Here is a 21,014-nt window from a genome sequence, read left to right on the forward strand (position 1 = left end):
CGCTTGGGGAGTGGGCAGAACAAGGGTGGAGTCAGCAGAATGGGGATTTCGGAGGGCCCTACGTCTAGATTCCTCCTCTGCAAAGGGGACCACAGCCCTAGCCTGGGACACAGTGGCAGGGTCAGGCCGGATGGGAAGTAAGGTGACCCAACTGTCCTAGTCTGCCTGAGAGTGAGGGGAGAGGGCTCTGGAACTTTCAGTTTTAAGACAGATAAATTGGTCATATTAGGTGGAAGTCATATGGGGTGGCCAGGTATGTAGGGCTGCATGAATGAGCCTGCAGGAAAGGGAAGAAAATGCCTCTTGCCAAGCAGAGGGTCATGCCTTGAGGTGCTGCCAGAATGGAGATGCTGTGTGACCACTCTGCACCCCCAAACCCAGTCCCACAACCCACCGATGCAAGTTAAAGGGTCACTAAACATTTTCTCTTTTTCAATGACCATGAACTCATTAACCCTAAGGTATAAACAATGACGACAGCAAACGTGTGGTCCTCACAAGTTGACCTGCGTGGGAAAGGCACCCCAGTACCCGAAAACAGGCTGCCAGAGGTGGCAGAGGCAGTGCCTTCTGTGCAGGGACTCTGAAAGCGGCCCACGCTGGTCCCCGTCACCATCATCTTGGCTGGCTTCACTCCTTTGTATGGATTTAGGCCGACAGCCTCCAAACCCCCACACAATTGCCAGAGAAGGGCTTCCCTCCTTCCTCCTCTTGCTCATGGCTTCACCAGGATCCATAGAAAAGGTCCCCACCAGTATTAGCAGCTGTTATTCCCCAGATAAGAAATGGCCCCAGAAAGCAGAGCAGAACTCTGCTGACAGGCTCCCAGCACCTCGTACTGTGCCATTGATGAGGCCTCGGCCGCCCTGGAAGAGGACCTAGCACCCCCACCCCTAAAAGAGTGGTATTCTTTTAAGGCTCATTTGAAATATGTATATTGCCCAATCATAAGCTGTGCCTAAGCAACCAGAGACCTTTCCAAATGTAGAAATTGGAAACGGCTTTGCCTCAAAATATCTCCATTTGGCCCAACCCAGGCAGCCTCCCCGACACTGGGAAGCAACTGGAGTCAAAGCCAATCTGTCCTCAAATGAGTCCTGCTATGAAAAGCCCCTCAGAGATCTCGGGCCCCCGCAGCCCTGCCCACTGGGTTTGGGGGCCGGCCTTAGGGACAGCGCGGTTTTCTTCTGAGGCACAATGTGTTCTCAGCAAACCCTAGAAAGGCCCTGGGGACCCTCAGCAGCCCTGGGAGCGTCCCTGTCGTCCAGAGAATATCGCAGGGGAACAAGCCCTTCTCTCTTTAAAGCTGTGTGCAGGAGGAGCCCTGCCTGCCCGCAGAAAGCATTTTAGAGTCACCACTCACCCACCAGGGCCCTCCCCACCCCCACCCCACAGAGCAGGGATTTACACCCAAAGCTCCTCCCGGGAAAGAGAGATCCCTTTCAGAGACTCCACCTGATTCCAAGACAAGACAGGAGTTGCCACACACACACATTCTGGTGGCCAGTGGAGTGGCTGTGTCCTCACTGTGATGGTCCGCTTCAGCCAGCTGCGGCCATGAGGGAACTTCAATGTTACAAATTTCCAAGATAAGACAGAAGTGAGGATTCCATGTAAACTATCCTCATTTGAAAATGTTGGCAGATAAAAAAACACACAATGCAAGCCAAACAGCACACTTATGGGACTGTGAGTTTGCAACCCCCTAAGACAACCATGCCCCCACTTTTAATGGCAGACCAGAGGGTGCAGCCACTTCTTGTCCTCGGGAGGCCAGGTCGTCATTCCCAAATGCTGCCACATCCCTCTTCAGAAATGAGATACAGAGCTCAAATCACATTCCTTTAAGCAACTTCATGGATGCAAATGGTGTTTTTAAAGTGGAATTTTGGAAACAGTCATTTGAAGCTCAAGTCTGGTGGTCATGTAGGTGACCAAGCCCAGAAGAGGGTGGACTTTGAGGTGACAAGGCCAATTTTCCCAGGAGGTGCCTGAGAGTCATCTGAGATTCAGCTGAACCTGGCTGTAAATATCTGTTCCATTCGTATACCAGCACCTTTACTTTTTAGCCTGTTTACACTTGAATACGTAATAGATGGTTATTGATGCCTCCTGGTTCTCCGGGTCACATTGTTTGAGGACTTGTGGCATCTGTATAGGCCCACCTCTGGCTCCCCTTGAGTTTGGCCAGCTCACTTCTGCAGCCACAACCTTGCCTGGAGATGCTCAGCCAGGGGTCTCCAGGCACACCTGGCAGGGCCACTCTCTGCATTGCGGGAAAGTACCTGAGTCCCCAGCTCCAGCTCCAGCCCTGCCCTCTGCTTCCTCCTGCTCTGGGTCCCACCTTGCCTGGTGCACTTTTTAAAAATTGTATCAATGGGCCCTCTTCCAGAACAGTTGCCTCAAGCACCCAAGGAACCCTTATGCTTTGTAAGTTTGGGGGCTGGGAAAGGTATGTGCTGGGTGGGAAGCACTTGGGAGCTATTTTACCTTTAAAAACAGCTTTGACGTAATTAACATGCTACAATGCCAATCTTTTAAAGTGTACAATTGAATGGTTTTTATTTCTTTAAACTTTATTTCTCATTAATAGCTCTTAAGGAATTTTTAAAAAATATATTTTTATTGATTTTAGAGAGGAAGGGAGAGGGAGAGAGAAATAGAAACATCAATGATGAGAATCATTGGTTAGCTATCTCCTGCATGGCCCCACGGCCCCCCAACCCCACCCCTCGCACTGGGGACTGAGGCCGCAACCCGGGCATGTCAAATGCCCTTGGCTGGAATAAAACCTGGGACCCTTCAGTCTGCAGACCGACGCTCTATCCACTGAGCCAAACCGGCTAGGGCAGTGGTCAGCAAACTCATTAGTCAACAGAGCCAAATATCAACAGTACAACAATTGAAATTTCTTTTGAGAGCCAAATTTTTTAAACAAACTTCTTCTAATGCCATTTCTTCAAAATACTCGCCCAGGCCGTGGTATTTTGTGGAAGAGCCACACTCAAGGGGCCAAAGAGCCGCATGTGGCTCTCGAGCCACAGTTTGCAGACCACGGGGCTAGGGCAATTAATTGAATGGTTTTTAACTTGTTCACAAGTCAATCAACAATATTCTGGGAGTGTTTAAAACTATACCGTCAGGCCTGGCCAGTGTGGCTCAGTGGTTGAGCATCAACCTATGAACCAAGAGGTGGCAGTTCTATTCCCGGTCAGGGCACATGCCTGGGTTGCGGGCTCGATCTCCAGAGAAGGGTATGCAGGAGGCAGCCGATCAATAATGTTTCTATCCCTCTTCCTTCCTCTCTCTCTAAAACTCAATAAAAACTGATTTAAAAAAATATAGAACTATACTGTCAGGGCCACCCCCACCCCAGGAATTCTGAAACTGGGCCCAGGAATCTGGGGGTGCTTGTCTTTTCAGAGCCCCCAGGAGGGTCTGCTGTGTAGCCAGCCATGGGAAGGGGAAGACTTTGCCCCTAGGGAACATTTCGCCATATCTATAGACAGTTTGGTTGTCACACCTGGGGGTGCTACTAGCATCTACTGGGTAGGGACTAGGATGCTGGCCGACATTCCACAGTGCACAGGATGCCCACGTGGTAGAGTGATCCAGCACCAATGTCTACAGGAACCTCAAATCCCTTCTAGCCTAATGTGACCCCCTGGGACCTCCAGGCTCAGCCCACATGGCCCCCAGAAACAAAAATGGGCCTCACCTCCAACAGACCAGCACTTACCGGGGACATTTCTCAAACTGGGCCCTGAGGTCTGATCTCTAACAAGCCCCAGGTGATGCTGCTAGTCTGAGCACCACTTTGAGCAGTGAGGGTGTGGTGCACATACAGGTCACAGGGGCCTGCCTGGGGTCCAGCCCTGTTTTCTCCAGGACGGCAAATTCTAGATGGTGCACCATCTCCTATCGTTCCATAACATACAGCCACCCCATAATTAGCTTGCTGGGAGAGCCCAGGCTTGCTCACCCCACACAGCTGATAACCCAAAAATGCTTGCCTCTACAAAGCATTTTCCTACCACTTGAAGGGGGGGGGGGGGGGGGAGAGGTGTGCCAATTTCCTGAGAATTTTCTTCCATCCAAAAGAAGCTGCTCCTCACGCAGAGCTGTGTCCTCTCTGGAACTGAGAGGCTGTTGGAAAGTGGGTTTCAAGGTGAGGACACACTTCCGGAATGTAAGCAGCCGCTCAAGTGGGGGCCCAGAGGTCGGTCTTCAGTGACAACCAGAGTAAACAGTCATCCCAGGTGGGCTGCGTCAAGAGCCTGTCCGGGATGAGTGACTGGAGACAAAGCTGGGTAGAGGCATCCTTGTTGGGAAGCACAGCCCCATCCCTGGGAACAAGAGGACTAATGGTGGTGCCAAGGCCTGTCTGGCAGGCCTTCCGAAACAGAAGCAACTCTCCAACCCAGGCACAATCCACGTAGGACTGAGGTGCCCAGACGGGGCTGTGCACGGGGCTGCTCCCCGATTAGGGAGTGAGGTCTGCTAGGGAGGAACTGCAGAGGGCCCCAGGCACCCTACCCCATGTGGGTACCCCAGGGCAGTGTGGGGCATCTGGCTTTTCCTTGGGGCTAGAGTAGGTACCTGTCCAGCCCTGTTCAGAAGCAGCCCAGATCCACTGCCTGTTGTCCCAGAGTGGCCTGTCTCCTTATTGACCAATGGTTTGAGCACTGGATGGACTCTGCCCCAGCCTGGTCCTGTCCCTAGCCCTCACTGGCTCTGCATTTAAGCCTGAGGACTGTGGCCGGCGCCTCCCCAGGGGAAGGCCCTGCCCCACCCAGCAAGTTTGCTGGAGGTTGGGCTTGAGGGTCCAGCCCTCAGCGAGCCATTGGGGCCTGGAGACAGGAAGAAAGGTCTTTATGTGAAACTCCAGCAGACCGGAAGGCAGTTGTTAGCCCTGGAGGTCTGGATCCCTCTAGCCAGGAAGGGGGAAGGGTGGGCAGACAGAGGCTGGGATTCTGGGAACACAGGCCAGAAACTAACTTCATGGGAAAAGCCTTGGGTAGGGGAAAGATTCCAGTGCATATTGTGGATGAAAAGACAGCAACACATAGGAGCAGTGCGGGACTGGAGGGTAGCCCTCTGTTCTGGGCTCAGTTTGTGCCCTCCCCCCACAAAGAGCCAGCTGGCAGCAAAGCTTAGGATAAGAGGCAAGACCACAGAGCCTGGTGGTGGTTTGGAACTCTTTCTTCTCCTTTGTTAAAAGGGGGAAAGGAAATGGGTATGGGGTACCCCGGGCTCTGGGCAAGGCATGCAGGCAGTCCCAGCAGGCAGGCACTGGGGGATGGGTGGGAAGAGTCCTGGAGTTTCCCACAATCCTTTTCTCTGCAGGGAACAGGAAGGCTGGTTGCTGAGTGGGGGGAGAGAAGAGGGCCCTGGGGAGGGGGCAGCAGGCAAGGGACTCAGGGCTCACTCTAACATGCAAAGTCCAGCTGCCCCATAAACTAGGTTGCTTCTTGAGTAACATACGTATAAATACACAGACACAGCCACACGCACACATGCGGAGAAGGCTCTGCATTCCCGAGGGTGGGGATCTAGGCCTGCCTGCCCCCAAGGAGCTCCACGGTAGGAGCCAGGCAAGTCTCCGGTAGGAGCGAGGCAAGTGTCCGCAGCCTCCTGACGTGGGGGAGTCCTCTGGGAAAGACTGTTTGGTCTCTGAAGTTCTGTCCACCAGCACCCAGGTGATCTGAACCAAATCCATGCAAGCTGGGTGCTGCGTGCCTGCACTTCTGCATACTTGCGGGCAGCCTGAGTGCTGGCACAGGGGGTCCAGTCTCTCCCCTCCAGGGCTCCAGGGAATGGGGGTGCAGGCAGAGGGTAAAGGGGGCCAGTGGAGATGTCTTCTCCCCCGCCCCACGGGGTCCTGGCCTCCGGGAGGGGGGAGGGGCCTCCCTTATCTCTCAGCCTCCATGGCAGGGTGGGCCCTTGGTTCTGAGGCAGCTTGTTGGGGGGCCAGGGGTGGCCAGTCTGACGCGGGGGAAGGGGGTGCTGGAGTCCACAGGGGCGGCTGCTGCGGCTGGTGGTGTTGTGGTCCCCCTGGGGGTGAGGCCACCATTGGCCAGCTGGGCGCTGCAAAGCTGCCGGTGGCACCGTGGGGCAAGTGCGGCGGGGGTGATGTGGCCGTGGCAGCCATTGGGCTGCCGCTGCCGCCACCGTGGAAGCTCTCAGAGGCCTTGAGACGGGAGAACATGGTGAGGGCATCTGGGAAGTTGGGGGGCGTTGCAGGGGTGTTGGCGGGAGTGCACATCTGTGGGGAGGAGAGCAGAGAGGGAGGGGTGAGCACTCTTTCTGGGAGGCCCCCAATCTCCCAATGGCTCCTAGCTGGAGACACATGCCCCTTGCCCCCCAGTCCACCAGTCCGGGGCTCACAAAGGAAAGGTGCGGTGCTGAAACGGGCTGGCCTGCTACACCTGCTGGTGGCTCTGAGAAGGTCCTGTCCCAGTGGCCCCTCCATGGCCAAGAGCCACTGCAGCTTACACTGGAGACCCCTGCCACAGCTGCCCCTGAGGCCACAGGGGACACTTACCATCTGGTGGTGGTGATTGTAGGGAATGTTGGTCTCCTGGAAAAAGGCGCTGAGGGCCGTCTGTGGGGAGAAAAGCCCAAGCTTACTCTCAGCCCCTGCCCGACCCTGCTGCTACCCTTCCTTCCCAGGCTCTCTGGGACTTGATGCCACCTTGGGCCTATCACCACTCGAGCCTTACCACCTCCCAAGGAGGCACCTGGGACCCCTGGGCAGGCACGGTGGGTGGTGAAGACCCTCACGAATGTCTGCCATCTGGACACCAGGGGCCTCCAATCTGCACATACCTGGTGTCAGCACTGTGACTTGGGTGGCAGGTAGTACCCTGGTCAGTCTCACGGGGAAAGGCCTCCCAGAGACCTCAGCCCAACTATCACCAACTCCATGGGGGGTAAGCCCCTACTCCTCTCTGAGCCTGTTTCTTCATCTCTGAGCCAAGGCCCCTAGATGTCAAGTCTGTGACCCATCTGTCCCTCTCCTTGGCTGACCAAGGAACTCCACCCTGGTCTGGGCCTCAGTTTTTTTCCATCTGCACCACAGATAGACTGAACTAGGTAGCTTCCAAGTTCCCTCCCTTGCAACCTCGACCTCCTAAGATCTGTGGTTCCAGCTGGGAGAGCCAGAGTTAAGTAGGATGGTCTGGGTTTGCACTCCCTGCCCCGCTCACCTGAGTCTCCAGCAGAATGTTCTCAAGGTGACAGAGCAGGAGGATGGCAGAGGTGGGGTTTACACCCAAGACTGTGAGGAAAGGGGGATGAGAGCTGGCCTGGGTCAGACCAGCTCATCTGGAGGCCCTGGGGACTGGAGTGAGGGGGCTCCAGTGTGGCCTCTAAGAGCCCCCAGGGAGGTGCTGGCATTTGGTGTGTCCTGGCTCAGCCCCTGCAGGAGGGCGTCAAAGAAAATAAGGAAACCAGCTGCTCTTGCGAAAGTGCTTGGTGAGGGAAAGCGTCAAGTGTGTGAAGGGTCTGGCAGGCCTTGCCAAGTCCCAGGCCCAGCTCTAAGCAGCCCCTGCCATTCTCATTCTTCCCATCACCCCTCCCCTCAGATTGGCCTCCCCACAGCCCTACACTGCCCACCCCCTCCCCCGCCCCTAACATACCCAGAAACCCAACCTGGCTCCCAGGGTTTCCCTGGGGTTTTTGTAATTTTCTTAAAGTACAATCAAATGAATTATTCTGGACATTTCCTGCTGAAAAACCCCACCTGTGTCACCAAATAGGGTGTGGGAGCTAGGGGAAGGCGAGTACTGATCTCTAAGCACCTCCTCATGACCCTCAGCCCCACCCATGGAGCCCCAAGGTCACACCCAAACCATTCTTCTCCTAACAGTAGCTCCAAAGGCCACTGAGTGTGAGAATTTCAGGGAGAAACATCTGCCCCACCCCTTAAAGCAGACAGGAGTTCCTCCTTTCCCTGCAGCCACTGTCCCCATTAACACCTGAATCACAGAGAATATGACCCAAAAAGACAGCCTCCAGCTGGCTGGGTCAGACCCTCAGCCAGTAGGCTGCCAGCTGGGGCATAGAAGGCAGAAGGGGGTTAGCCATAAAGAACCTCTCATTCACTCCCACCCTGAGACCTAAGGTTTGGGTGGGGGTTCATGACCCATTTTCACCTAGGGTGAACCTTCCTGTATTCCTATCCCCGTTTTACAGATGGTGAAGGGAACCCGGGGCACTGGGGTCCTACCCCTGGGGGGCCATCAGAGCCCCCAGTCTACAAGCTGCTCTTGCCCCTGCTTGAGATCAGAGTTTTCCCCCAGACATTTCAATCCTCAAAACCACACTTTCAATTCCTGTGATCTATCAACACCAACCTACACTGCCTGAGAGACCACCAAGCTATTGCCAGGCTCTGTGGGCTGGACTGAGAGTGCCTGCCCACTGGACACTTGCCTGCCCAGCCCCAGGCAGGAAGGGAGCCATGTATGCTGATATGGGATTCAAGCAAACTGCCATGAATGTGGTTTTGCAAGTTTTGCTACATCCAGCCCCAGAGACAAGCGGGCTGATTAGGGAGCTTCTTGCAGGGTGCGGCTGCCAGCCCTGAGGGTGGGGGGCTATTGCACCCCCAAGTTACAAAGGAAAAAACTGAGGCCAGAGAGGGGAAACGACCTTCCCAGAAAGAGCATCTTCTGGAGTGAGGGCCACACAGTCATCAGATCTCTGGTAGGAAGCAAGGATCCTTTGGGTGGATAGGCCACTGCGTCTTCAGACTGTCCCGACTTCCAGTTGGGAATTCTGATCGCTTCCCACCTCCAGGAAGCTCTCTTGGCTCCTGGTCCTTCCTGCAAGCCCAAACACCTTCCCTGGGCTGACTCCCCATGGGGAACGAGGCTTTTGGGCCCCTGCTGGGCACAGAGTACAACTGCCTGAGGCTGGGGCCCTTACACCCGTGAGGAATGGAGCTCAAGTGGCTCTGGCCTCATCCCTAGGTACTACCTTGAATTATTTCTGGGGCAGCTGAGTTAGGAAAGGTAGCTTCTTGGTAGCACAAGCCTGGGCACTAGTGCTCTATGGGTCAGGGAGGCCTGGGGCGGGGAGGGGGGGCCGAAGGGGGGAGGAGGGGTGGACAGGGAGGAGGCGGTGAGGGCTGAAGCTACTGAACCGCACACCACGCCTGCACTCTGCAGGTAGAGTCCCCTGCCAACAGAGGAGGGCCCCACGACAGCACCGTACACTCGGGTGTACACGCATGTCCACTAGCTGTAACACGGCGACGTGTATGTGCACGGAGCACACACCCCGCACCCGCGCCCCAGGTGGACTGCGTGTTTACACTCGCCAACATGCCCACACGCAGCGTGGCGCGTGCGTAAATACAAATGCACATGTACGTTGGCACACGCGCCTCTGGGCTGCCCACTAGGCACGCAGACCCACACACGCGGGGCGACTCCGCCCGTGGGCCCCAGGGCTCTTCAGACCCAGCCCCGAGGCTCGGGGAGGGGGGAATGAAGGCGGGTAGAACATGTCCCGCTCGACCCAGGCCTGGGGCGTCCTCCTTCCGGCCACCAGCCCCACTGTGTCCCGGCCCCAGTGCCGCCCCGCCCTGGCCTTAGCCGGAACAAAAGTGGGGGTCCCCGCATCCTCACCGCCCAGAAACTTAGGGTCCGAGATTCGGGGCCCCGGAGGGGGCGAGCCGCCCCTCCCGCTCACCCCGCGCGGGCGGCGTTTCCGGGGGCCTCGTCGACTCGGCCGCGGCGCCAGGCCCGACTAGCCCGCCGCGTGAGCGCGCAGGGACTCGGACCCGAGCGCGCGATCGCGGGACAGCGGGTCCAGAGCACGCCCCCTCGCACCCCGGCCCCTGCGGAGCGCGCACCGCACGTGTCCACACCGCACACGCTCCACGGGACGGGCCCCCGACCCCGGTCCCAGGCTCCCCGGCGCTCGGCCGCGCACCTCGAACTGCCAGTGGGCCGCCTGCAGCAGCTGCTTCGCCTGGTCGGCCGCACAGCCGGCCGTCAGCACGAACTGATTGATCATGACCTGGTGCTTAAGCTCATCCATGTTCACGGACATGGCGCCACCAACGCCGCGCTGCCCGCTCCTCCGCTTCACGCGTCCACCATTAGCGAGCCGGCTCCGGCTAATACAAATATTTACTGTGCGGCTCTGACTCACCGAGCCTCGCCTGGCTCCGGGGCTGCGGGGGGCATGCTGGGAGATGTAGTCCGCCCGCGCCCGCCCGCGCTCCGTCGGGGGCTGTGGGCCCAACTGTCCGACGCCGGGCACCTACTGTGTGCAGAGGCGGGCCGTGACGAGAGCTGGGCATCCGCGCCTCTGCCCTGGCACTAACGGGGGTCGGCAGGCGGAGGCCAGAGGTCTCTGTCAAGACCCTGGCGAGCCCGGGTGTGGTTGGCATCCCTCTGGTGCGTGGGCGCACCCTTTGGGGAAGAGGGCCCTAACAGTTTTGGCACAAATCAGAAGCACTAAGCGGCGAGGCCCCAGAGATAGGCGCCTATATTCATTCAGAGAATAAATAAATTTGCCCTTTAAAACTCTGCTCAAAACCACCGCCTCCAGGAAGCCTTCCAAGTCTCCCCAACATTCCGAGCGCATCGCGCACTTGGGAAGCGGGTCCCTCCCTGGCCTGGCTCTTGGCCAGGTACACCGTAGGCCCGAGCAACTTCTGGGGTTAGGTAGGAATGGCATCCTGGATGGGCAGGCGAGGCCGGCAATCTGTTGCCTCGGGGTTCCTTCCCTGCGACGCTCCCACTTTCCCACGCAAAATCTGGTGCTCTCTGCGGGAAATCTCGCCCTTAACATGCAGGCGCCAGGACCGCGCGGAGCCAGTTCCGGAAATAGCCCCGAACTCCTATACCCAGAATGCTCCAGTTTATTTGCAACCTACGGTCCCGAGTGACGTCAAGTGAGTGAGGCTCCGTCTCTGCCAATGGGCGACCGCAGGGTGTTAGGACCTGGCCATATAAGGTAAACAAAGCTGGCCGCCCAATGCGGTGGCATTTGGGGCGGGCACTGAGTCTGAGCGGACCTATGTGAGCGGACCTATGTGTCACGTGGCGGGCAGGGGCGGGGCTGAAGAGCGCTGGGGTGGGGCGCTGCGAGAAGTGTTTACAGCCCTGCACGCGCCGCTTCCGGTTGACCTCTGGGTTCTACCGTCCCGGGTCCCGGGTTGGGCAAGGGGGGTGGCAAGCCCGGAACAGAGCCCGGGACGGGGAGTCGAGAAGCCCCGGGAGGAGGAGTGGCTCGGTCACCGCTCTGAATGACCTTGTCCCGGTTCCTCGCTTCCTAGGCCAGTTTCAGTTGTTGGGCCCTTACTCTGTACCGGGCTCTGACGTGACCCGGGTACAGAGAGAGAGCAAACCCCAGAGGGGTCCGCTGGTGGCGGGGCTGGGGTGGGGGCGAGTGTCAAAAATCCCAAGGACAAATGAATTGCAAGTGTGGAAAGTGCTCTCAGGAAACATAGAAGTGGTGGGTTAAAGGCCACTGAAGGGTTTTAGTAGATCTGATCCACATTAGAATCACTGGCTGTGGCAGTGTGGGGACCAGATGTTGACCGAGGGATCCAGTGGGCTCGAGGGATGTTCTGAATGTGTTTGATTCTAGGGGAGCCCGCCCCTGCCCAGGGCCTAGCCCGCAGAATTGGATTGAAATGGGGGGAGGGACTGTCTCACACTGGGTGGGGCGGATGTCCCCCCACCCACCCCGAGGTGGGGAGTAGAGACTTGCAGTGTTTTCTCTGCGGTGCTTTTCCTGGATCTCTCAACCCTTCCAGGGGTTGACTTTGACGAGTGGGAGGAGGATGGGGGACGTGTGGACAGGGCCTGAAAGGTCCCACAGTTGTGAGGGATAGGGGAAGCTGGTGTATGTGGAGGAGGGAATCCAGCCCTGCTAGAGTGGGGAGCTTGATCCATTGGCTGAAAGAGGACGCTTCAGCCCTGGCTGAAGTCACCTGTTCACTGGCCTTTCTTCTGCCTTATAGAGATCACTCAGTCTCTATCATTTTTTCCAAACCCTGATGGTGCCAGAAGATTTCTGCTCTTATTAAGAATGGCCTGACCTAGCCGGTTTGGCTCAGTGGATAAATGTGGGCCCATGGATTGAAGGGTCCTGGGTTTGATTCTGGTAAAGGACACATACCTTGGTTGCAGGCTCCCCGGCCCTGGTCAGGGTGCCAATCAATTGATGTGTCTCTCTCACATCGTTGTTTCTCTCTGTCTCTCCCTCTCTCTTCCACTATCTCTAAAAATCAATGGAAAAATATCCTCAGGTGAGGATTAACAACAACAAAAAAAGATTGGCCCCTCCCTCCGCGCCAGTATCTCTCAGTGGCTAAGTGTCAACCATGAACCAAGAGTTGACTGGTTCCATTTCCAGTAGGGGGCCTGCAGTCAATGTCTAGCATCATAAACATGAATTAATGTGGGCAAAGTACCCAGCACATGATAGGCAGCTCTGAGTATAGGTACTGTGTCCACTGGGACAGCAACAGGGCATGGTGGAAGGTGAACAAGTTCTGGAGCCAGACAAACCTGGTTGCCAGGCTTGGCATTGCCACTGAATGACTCTGATGTTGGGCAAGTTCAGTTTCCTCATTTGTAGAACCGAAGGTGAGAGCCAGGAGCTCTCCCAGGACTGCCATGGAGTAATGCCAATGAGGAGCTCCACATGGGCCTGGCATTCAGCGAACCATTTCTAGTACTCACCTCTTTGCCTCTGTCTCGTGAGTCCAAGCCCATTTTACAGATAAGGAAACTGAGGCTGGAATCCAGGACTCCTTACACTTTTGCCAGTGTTCAGGGCGCTTGAAGAAGAGCAGGCATGCAGTGAGCAAGCAGGATGTGTTTCTGGCAAGGGAGGGTGAGTGTTGGCAGGGCCTACTGGGGGCTTTTCTTGCTGAGGGAGGCAGAAAGTACCTGCCCCCACCCTCATCCAGGCACCACTCAGGTACCTGTACAGGCTTGTCCAGCCCAGACTGGGGTGGGGTAGGTGGGGCTGGCAAGAGCAAAGGTCACCCCTCGGGCCCCTACAGTCCCCCAGCTGGCTTGTTTTCCAGGAGCAGCAGAGAAGTTAAAAACCTTGTTTTCAGCCTGGCTAGAAAGTGGACTTTGGATTCTTTAGCAGGCTCAGATGGGGCCTGCTAGCTGAGGCTAGTAGATGGGGGATGAGAAAGTAAGATGCATTTCAGGCAGTGCCCTCATCTTTTCTGAGGTCCAGAGAGGTGAGGGCCTTGCCAAAGTTGGCATAGCCAGTTCACAGAGGTGCAGGGTCCTGGCCTTCTCAGCATCCCTCCGCCTCCTTCTCCCCACCTCCATTCTTTCAATCACTCCACAGATGTGTTTATCAGACATACACTGGGTGCCTGGCTCTGGGAGCACGAGAATGAATAGTTGAGGATCCTGCCCTCTCAAGAGGCTTGAGAAGAAGTGTAGACTTGAGGGACTCACCCCTGGAGGCCATGAACTGTGCCTAGAGCCTGTGTGTGTGTGTGTGTGTGTGTGTGTGTGTGTGTGTGTGTGTTAATCCTCACCCGAGGATATTTTTCCATTAATTTTTTTTTTTTTTTTTTTTAGAGAGAGTGGAAGGGAGGGGGAGAGACAGAGCGAGAGAAACATTGATGTGAGAGAGACACATTGATTGATTGCCTCCTGCACTTGCCCTGATTGGGGCCAGGGATTGAGCCTACAGCCAAGGTATATGCTCTTGACCAGAATAGAACCCAGGACCCTTCAGTCTGTGGGCCAAAGCTCTATCCACTGAGCCAAACCCTCTCCCTCTCCCTTCCTCTCTGAAATAATATATATATATATATATATATATATATATATATATATATATATATATATATAATTTTTTTTAAAAAAAAGAATGCATAAATAAGTGGAACAACAAATCAATGTGTTTTTCTGTTTCAAATGACCCAATACTGGCTGATCTCTGTTCCCATACTCTTCCCTTTACTTGATTCTAGCCACACTGGCCTTTGAGCTCAGAAATCATAATCAGCTCTGTGCTGCCTCAGAGTCTTTGTCCATGCTGTTCCCCCTGCCTGGAACCTAGCTTAACCCCCTCAGAGTTTGCCTGGTTAGCTCTTACTTATATTTCTAGTCCTGGCTTAAATGTAACCTCCTCAGAGATGCCTTCCTTCCCTCACTCACTCCCCTATCAATAGAAGGTCTCTCCTATTATTTCATTGCATCTCAATCCATTCCCCCATAGTACCCATCACATCTTGTATTCATATACTTCTTAATAACGTTTTAAAAATTGATTTTAGAGTCAGAGAAGGAAGAAACATTGATTTGTTGTTCCACTTATGCATTCTTTTTTAAAAATATATTTTTTATTTCAGAGAGGAAGGGAGAGGGAGGGAGAGAGAGAAACATCAATGATGAGAGAGAATCATTGATTGGCTGCCTCCTGCACACCCCCTACTGGGGATCAAGCCCGAAACCTGGGCATGTTCCCTTGACCGGAATCGAACCTGGGACCCTTGCCCACAGACTGATGCTCTATCCATTAAGCCAAACTGGCTAGGGCCATTAGTTGATTCTTATATATGCCCTAACCAGAGATCGAACCTACAGCCTTGGCATATCAGGATGATACTCTAACCAACAAAGGCCAGGGCCTTTAACTTTTTTAGTGGTTGTTTCCTCACTATCCTGCAAGCTCCATATCTGGTGGTTTCTCCCTTTGATCCCTATTGCCTGTCTCTTTGCCTGTCACATAGTAGCTGCATGATAAATATTTGTTGAATAAATAAATGAATCAGTCAAGATGTTGATAGTGGAACTAATACCAAATCAGAAAGGGACTGTCAAAAAAAAAAAAAGGAATATAATGAACAACATAAACTGATGAACAAAAACAGAACCAGAGTCATAGAAGCATCAGACAGACTGTACAACCTATGAGGGAAGGCGGGATAGGGGGTGAGGGGGCAAGAAATCAACCAAAAGATGCATATGAGCAAAACCAATGGACACAGGCAGTAGGGGGGTAAGGGCTTGTGCTTGGGGGTAGGGGTGGCGGGAGAGAGGTAGGGGGAGAGGTCCATGGGGGAAAAAGGAGACACATGTAATACTTTAAACAATAAAGAATTTAAATTTAAAAAAAAGAGAGAAAGGGACTGTCTCCCAGTTGGGCATTGATAAACACAGAAAAATATACCACAAGTCCAAAGCTCTATTAGGAGGAATGTTTAATTAGACAAATAAAAATGGCTCCATGGAAATGACTCCCTGGCCCAGGATCCATAGGGAGGACGTGCCCTTAGGGTTATTTTTTCAATGGGAACATCAGGGTCTTCAGTACTCTCACTCCCTCCCCACAAAGAGGGAGGTTGGTAATTGCAGCGTTGGTAAATCTACACAGTGAATCAGTGCTGGTCTATATACAAATGTTATGTGATTCAACAGAAAGAAATTTAAGGGAAGAAAGATTACATGGGGTGGGGGTGTTTTCAGGGCACAAGAGATATGAAATCTGGCACACTGGAGCCTCCTGTCTTTGAGGTGGCAGGGAAGTGTGGTGTTAAAAGAAGTGACCTGGTTCACATTCCAGCTTTACCACTTATATACTATGTGACCTGCGTGGGGTACTTCACCTCTCCCAGCCTCACTTTTCTGTAAATTGGGAATGAAAACGGAACTGACATTAGAGAATTAAATGAGAATATGTGCAAAGCCCTCAACACAATGTCTGGAACGTAGTAGGTGCTCACTAAAAAGGGTCTTAGTTGTGGAGCAAAGAGATTTAATCAAGCTCTCCCAAGACATGGCCTCTCCCTCACAATCATCCAACTCTTTCACTTTCTTTATTAGTTTTGGCTTCCTGGTCCCCTGACAAAGGAAGGTAGCATTCTGGATTCTGGCCTCTAGAAAGGTAGAAGACTCATTTTAATGTGGACTGTGGTGAATTTACCATTTGAGACTCTTAGCCAGCCGCTGCCCTCCTTAGTTGCTTTCTTGATACAGCAGGCTCTAATGGGGAAGTCACTTTCTTCTAGGAACCCCAGTTTCTCAACTGAAAAGTAGGTAAAAACAAAGCCCCTGTTTCCTGCTTACTGAGTTTCATGTAAGTCAAAAGCCAGGAGCCAGGCCCGCCTGGCTCAGTGGTTGAATGTTGACTTATGAACCTGGAAGTTACAGTTGGATTCTTGGTCAGGGCACATGCCTGGGTTGCAGGCTCCATCCCCAGTGTGGGGTGTGCAGGAGGCAGTCAATCAATGATTCTCTCATCATTGATGTTTCTATCTCTCTCTCCCTCTCCCTTCCTCTTTAAAATAAATTTTAAAAATATATATATTTTTAAAAAGCCAGGAAAGTTCATTGCAACCTGCAAAATTTTAATTCTGACCTTATATGCAGACCTCCCTTCTTCATGCTTCAGTTTCTCTACCTGTAAAAAGGGGAGAGGTCTACTGCCTCTTTGGGGGGGGGGGGGAGGGTGTCGCTTTAAAATTATTGTTCTGGACGTAGAGTCGGAAAGATGCCTTGAATTTTGGAAAAGGATAAGGCAGGCCCTTGGCTTCCTCTTTGACCACCTCTCCAGGTAAGCTTGGGGTGGCAAGTAAGTGTGTGCCCTCTGCTGGCCGGGACAGGAGATAAACCCTGGGAAGCGGGGAGAACCATGGTGGCTCAGGGAGATATTTCAGAGAGGGGTAAATGAAAGGTGGATAAATAGAAGGGTCTACATGCGAACGGATTATTAGGAAGCTAAAGAGTTACAACGCTGGTGCAGTGCTTGGAATGCAGAGGGAAGGACAACTTGCGTTGTGGCTGATGGTTCCGCCTCTCTGGGTTCTGGTCCATTTGGTTTGTCCCGGAGCGTTTGTCAACAACTTCAGAGGACCTGGGCGAGGAGCGCCCTGGGAAATGTAGTTGATAGGCGCGCTCTCGGCGCCACAGCCCGGTGCCCTCGGAGGCGAGGGGACTCCATTTCCCGAGGTGCCTTGGATCGGGGGCGGAGGGCTGCCGTCGCGTCGGCCCGGCCGAGTCGGGGGTGGGGGCTCGGAGGCTGAGGCTTCCGCGGCAGTGGGCTGGCGTCTGTGCGGCCTGCTCCCGGCCATGTCTGCGTGAAGACGCCGCTGCTGCCGCCCCCGTCCCACTCGGTCCTGGCCGGCCCGGCCCGCCGTGACTATGGGCTCCATCCTGAGCCGACGCATTGCGGGCGTGGAGGACATCGACATTCAGGCGAACTCGGCCTATCGCTATCCCCCGAAGTGCGGTGAGTGGCGGACTCGGGCGCCGACGGCGTGGCGCGGAGTTGGCGGCGGCGGGACAGCGAGGCGCGCCCGTGCGGGGCCCTCCGCACAGGGGTCGGGTGGGAGCTCTCCTGGGTTCCCGGCCTTGCCTGCCGTCTTCCTGCCCAGAGCTCCTCGCGCCCTCGACCCGGCCCCCGGGGCGTGCGTGGGGCCCTGGACTGACCTCCTCGTCCAGGCTGGTGACCTTGGGTCAGTCACTTCGCCCTGAGTGCCTCAGCTCCCTGTCTGCACCCTGGGGAGACCCTCGGGAAACTGCTAGGGCCCCGATGAGGTTTCGGGCGCGACGCTGCCAAGGGGTTAGCACTGTGCCCAGCGCTTCACTTGTGCTTACAAAGTGGTCATTGTCATAAAGATTGACATCACACCATCGCCGGTTTTGGCTCTCTTTGGTGACTTGGTGCGAAGATCCAGACAGTGGTTCAGACACTCTCCATCCCAGATGGACAGAGATTTAGCTCTCCTGTGACCTCCTGGCGCCTGTGTATGGTGGGGACCGTGGAGCTGGGCCCGAGGAGATGACTATAATCGCTGGGGAAGAGGCTGGGAATCTTGCTGGAGAACAGGAGAATGGTTGGAGGGGACCTCTGGTCTCCTTTTATTGTGACGAGAGACCTGAGCCACCAGGGAGGGTGTGACGTTCCCAAGGACTCGGGGATTGGAAGCACATCTGGGACCAGGAATCCGACTCCCAAATGAGCTGTTCCTACTCTGTTCTGGTGCCTTTAATAATAAGTGTGGCCTGACCCAGAACTTTGAACCCAGTTCCTTATTGCCCATCTCCTCACCTGGTCATGTGCCATGGGAAGAGAAGAAAGAGGATAGGGAGTTTGGACATCATGGGGACTTCCATGTTGGGTCCTCTGATCCTGGCTTCTGAAGCATCTGATCAGACGTGGTCTTCCAGGCCTCACAGTTGGCCTGTGGGCATCCACCAGGCCCCGTTTCCTCTGAGTGTGGTTCAGGACCACCTGCTCCCGCCAGTGGGGAAGCTTGTGAAACATACAGTTCCCCGGCCCTGCTTCAGACCTGCGGGGGCCTAGGGACCTGCATTTATAACCTATTCCCCAGGTGAGTCTAATGTCCACTCAAGTTTGAGGACTGCCCTGCCCTGGTTTGAGAAGATGAAAGAAGTGGAGTGTCTGGAGCTACTGGATATAAAGGGGGTGGATATGGACTTAGGACAGTCAGTAGGAGATGCAGTCACAACTGGGCAGAAGATATTGTTGCCTACTAGTTGGGGAGTTCTCCATGCTTGCTTGTGTCCCAGGCACAAGGGCAGGGCAGCCCAGCCTGGTTTGGGGACCCTCTGGAGGCTCTGTGGGCTGACTTTCCCAGATGATGGAGCAGCTATTGAAGTCATCCTTTTCATCGCTTATGTTCTTCCAGCCTGTCTTTAGCTGAGTGACCTTAGGCAAGTTGCTTCGGCCCCTGGGTCACAGTTTCCTCATCTGTAAAATGGGCTGATCCTAGTACAGTACTCAGAACAGTGCCTCATACCTAAGAACCCTCGAAAAGTATTAGCTGCTATAATGGCTTAAGAAGGAAATCACGTGATTAGCTCAGACCCTAATAGCAGTTAGCAGTGGTATGGCAGAGATATAAAAAAGTTTAATGTGCCCTAACCGATTTGGCTCAGTGGATACAATGTCGGACTGCGGACTGAAGGGTCCCAGGTTCGATTCCGGTCAAGGGCATGTACCTTGGTTGCGGGCACATCCCCAGTAGGGAGAGTGCAAGAGGCAGCTGATCGATGTTTCTCTCTCATCGATGTTTCTAACTCTCTATCCCTCTCCCTTCCTCTCTGTAAAAATCAATAAAATATATTTAAAAAGAAAAGTTTAATGTGGTGCCAGGCTTGTGTGCCTCAGTGGTCATGGTTTGATTCCTGGTCAGGGCACATACCTGGGTTTCGGGCTCAATCCCCAGTAGGGGGCATGCAGGAGGCAGCTAATCAGTGATTCTTTCATCATTGATGTTTCTATCTCTCTTTCTCTCCCTTTCTCTTTCTGAAATCAATAAAAAACATATTAAAAAAAATTTAATGTGGCACCTGGGACCAGAGCAAACTTGATGTCCCTTCACTTGGACCTTTTTTTTGTTTGTTAATCCTCACCTGAGGATAGTTTTTCCATTGATTTTTAGAGAGAGTGGAAGGGAGGGGGAGAGACAGAGAGACATACCGATTGGTTGCCTCCTGCACGTGCCCCCACCAGGTCTGGGGATTGAGCCTGCAGCTGAGGTACTTGCCATTGACCAGAATCAAACCTGAGATTTTTCAGTCCATTAGCTGATGCTCTATCCACTGAGCCAAACCGAGTAGGGCTTCTCTCGGACCTTTGGGTAAAGCCACAAATACAAGGCATTTGCAGCACCATTTTCAGGTTCTGCGTGGCAGACTTGGCTAATCAGTCAGGACACTCTTTCCAGCTGAGCCTGGACTTGGTTTCAGAATCCACCAATGGACACCCCAGTCAGCCGCAACTAGTAGATTGGGACTGGCACCCAGGTGAATGCCATGGGCCACTTGGGTATTGCTGCCAGTGACTGCAGTGTTTGGGGCCTGTCCAGTCCAAAGGCTGTCCTTTCTGCTTCTTTGTCCCTAGCTTGGAGAGGGTCAGTTGGAGGCAGAGGGGGTCTTAGCAGTACTTTAGTATGTTTTCCTAGCAGTGGACTGGGGACTGCAGGAGCATTTGAGGTATTGTGCATAATGTTTGGACGCTAGACTAGTTACATCTGACAAGAGACGTTTGTGTTGTACCAGTGCATGCCTTGGAAAGACTTAAGTAATGCAAAAGCTTGTTTTTTTTCTTTTTTCCTTATCTACTGACAAGTTGCTCTAGTAACCCAAAGAAGTGAAGGAGAAAGCAGCTGCTCACTGTCCAGATATTGATTTGTTCACATGTCTCAATGCCTCATGATACAATGAAACAATAAATATTAAAATATTTCCTCTAATTAATCCCCTTTTAATGTGCACGAATTTCATGCACCAGGCCACTAGTTTAATATAAATGGAATCATACAACATGTAGTCTTTTTTGTGTCTGGCTTTTCTGTCACATAATGTTTTTGAGCGTAATCCATGTTGTAGTGCATGTGTATTTTATTGTATGGATATAGTATACTTTATTTGCCAGTTAATGAATATTGGGTTATTTCCACTTTTGGATTATTAGTGAATAACGCTGCTATGAAATTTGTGAATATTTGTATGGCTCTGTTCATTTCTCATGGGTAGATACAGGAGTGGAATTGCTGGGTCATAGGGTAACTCTATGTTTGTGTTTTTTTAATATATTTTTAATGATTTCAGAGAGGCAGGGAATGGGATAGAGAGATAGAAACATCAATGATGAGAATATTTTGCTGCCTCCTGCACACCCCCCACTGGGGATTGAGCCCACAACCCAGGCACATGCCCTTGACCGGAATCGAACCTGGGACCTTTCAGTCCGCAGGCCAATGCTTTATCCACTGAGCCAAACCAGCCAGGGCGGGTAACTCTTATGTTTAACCTTTTGGGAAACTGCCAGACTGTGTCCTTTCCATAGTGTCCACTCCATTTTACGTTTATTTCCACCAGCATTGTGTGAGGGTTCCAATTTCTCCATGTCCTTGTCTGTCTTTTAAAAAAACACACAAAAACTCATCAACTTGTTGTTCCATGTATTTATGCATTCATTGGTTGATTCTTGTATGTGCCCTGACCAGGGATCAAACCCACAACCTTGGCGTAGTGGGA

The 21,014-nt window shown here is 53.4% G+C and overlaps 2 protein-coding genes across 4 annotated transcripts in view; one reads left to right on the forward strand and one right to left on the reverse strand.

Annotated features, from left to right (window-relative positions):
* Positions 1 to 1,607: 1,607 nt before the first annotated feature.
* Positions 1,608 to 10,205, reverse strand: UBALD1 (UBA like domain containing 1). Its single transcript, XM_079796855.1, has 3 exons — positions 9,943 to 10,205; positions 6,545 to 6,604; positions 1,608 to 6,265 (listed from the first exon to the last, which is right to left on the reverse strand). Exons 1-3 carry the CDS (start codon positions 10,060 to 10,062, stop codon positions 5,912 to 5,914), a joined length of 534 nt encoding a protein of 177 aa, XP_079652981.1. The 5' UTR covers positions 10,063 to 10,205; the 3' UTR covers positions 1,608 to 5,911.
* Positions 10,206 to 16,965: 6,760 nt separating this feature from the next.
* Positions 16,966 to 21,014, forward strand: part of MGRN1 (mahogunin ring finger 1) — a 46,314-nt gene continuing 42,265 nt past the window's right edge. For 2 of the 3 annotated variants that reach the window (XM_079794672.1, XM_079794673.1), the window contains exon 1: positions 16,966 to 17,235. In XM_079794672.1, coding sequence (XP_079650798.1) covers positions 17,148 to 17,235 — 88 coding nt within the window. In that variant the 5' untranslated portion in view covers positions 16,966 to 17,147. The remainder of the gene's footprint in view (positions 17,236 to 21,014) is intronic. The other variant, XM_079794671.1, reaches the window with a different exon arrangement.

This window comes from Cnephaeus nilssonii (assembly GCF_951640355.1).
Source record: "Cnephaeus nilssonii genome assembly, chromosome: 2".
Lineage (NCBI taxonomy): Eukaryota > Metazoa > Chordata > Mammalia > Chiroptera > Vespertilionidae > Cnephaeus > Cnephaeus nilssonii.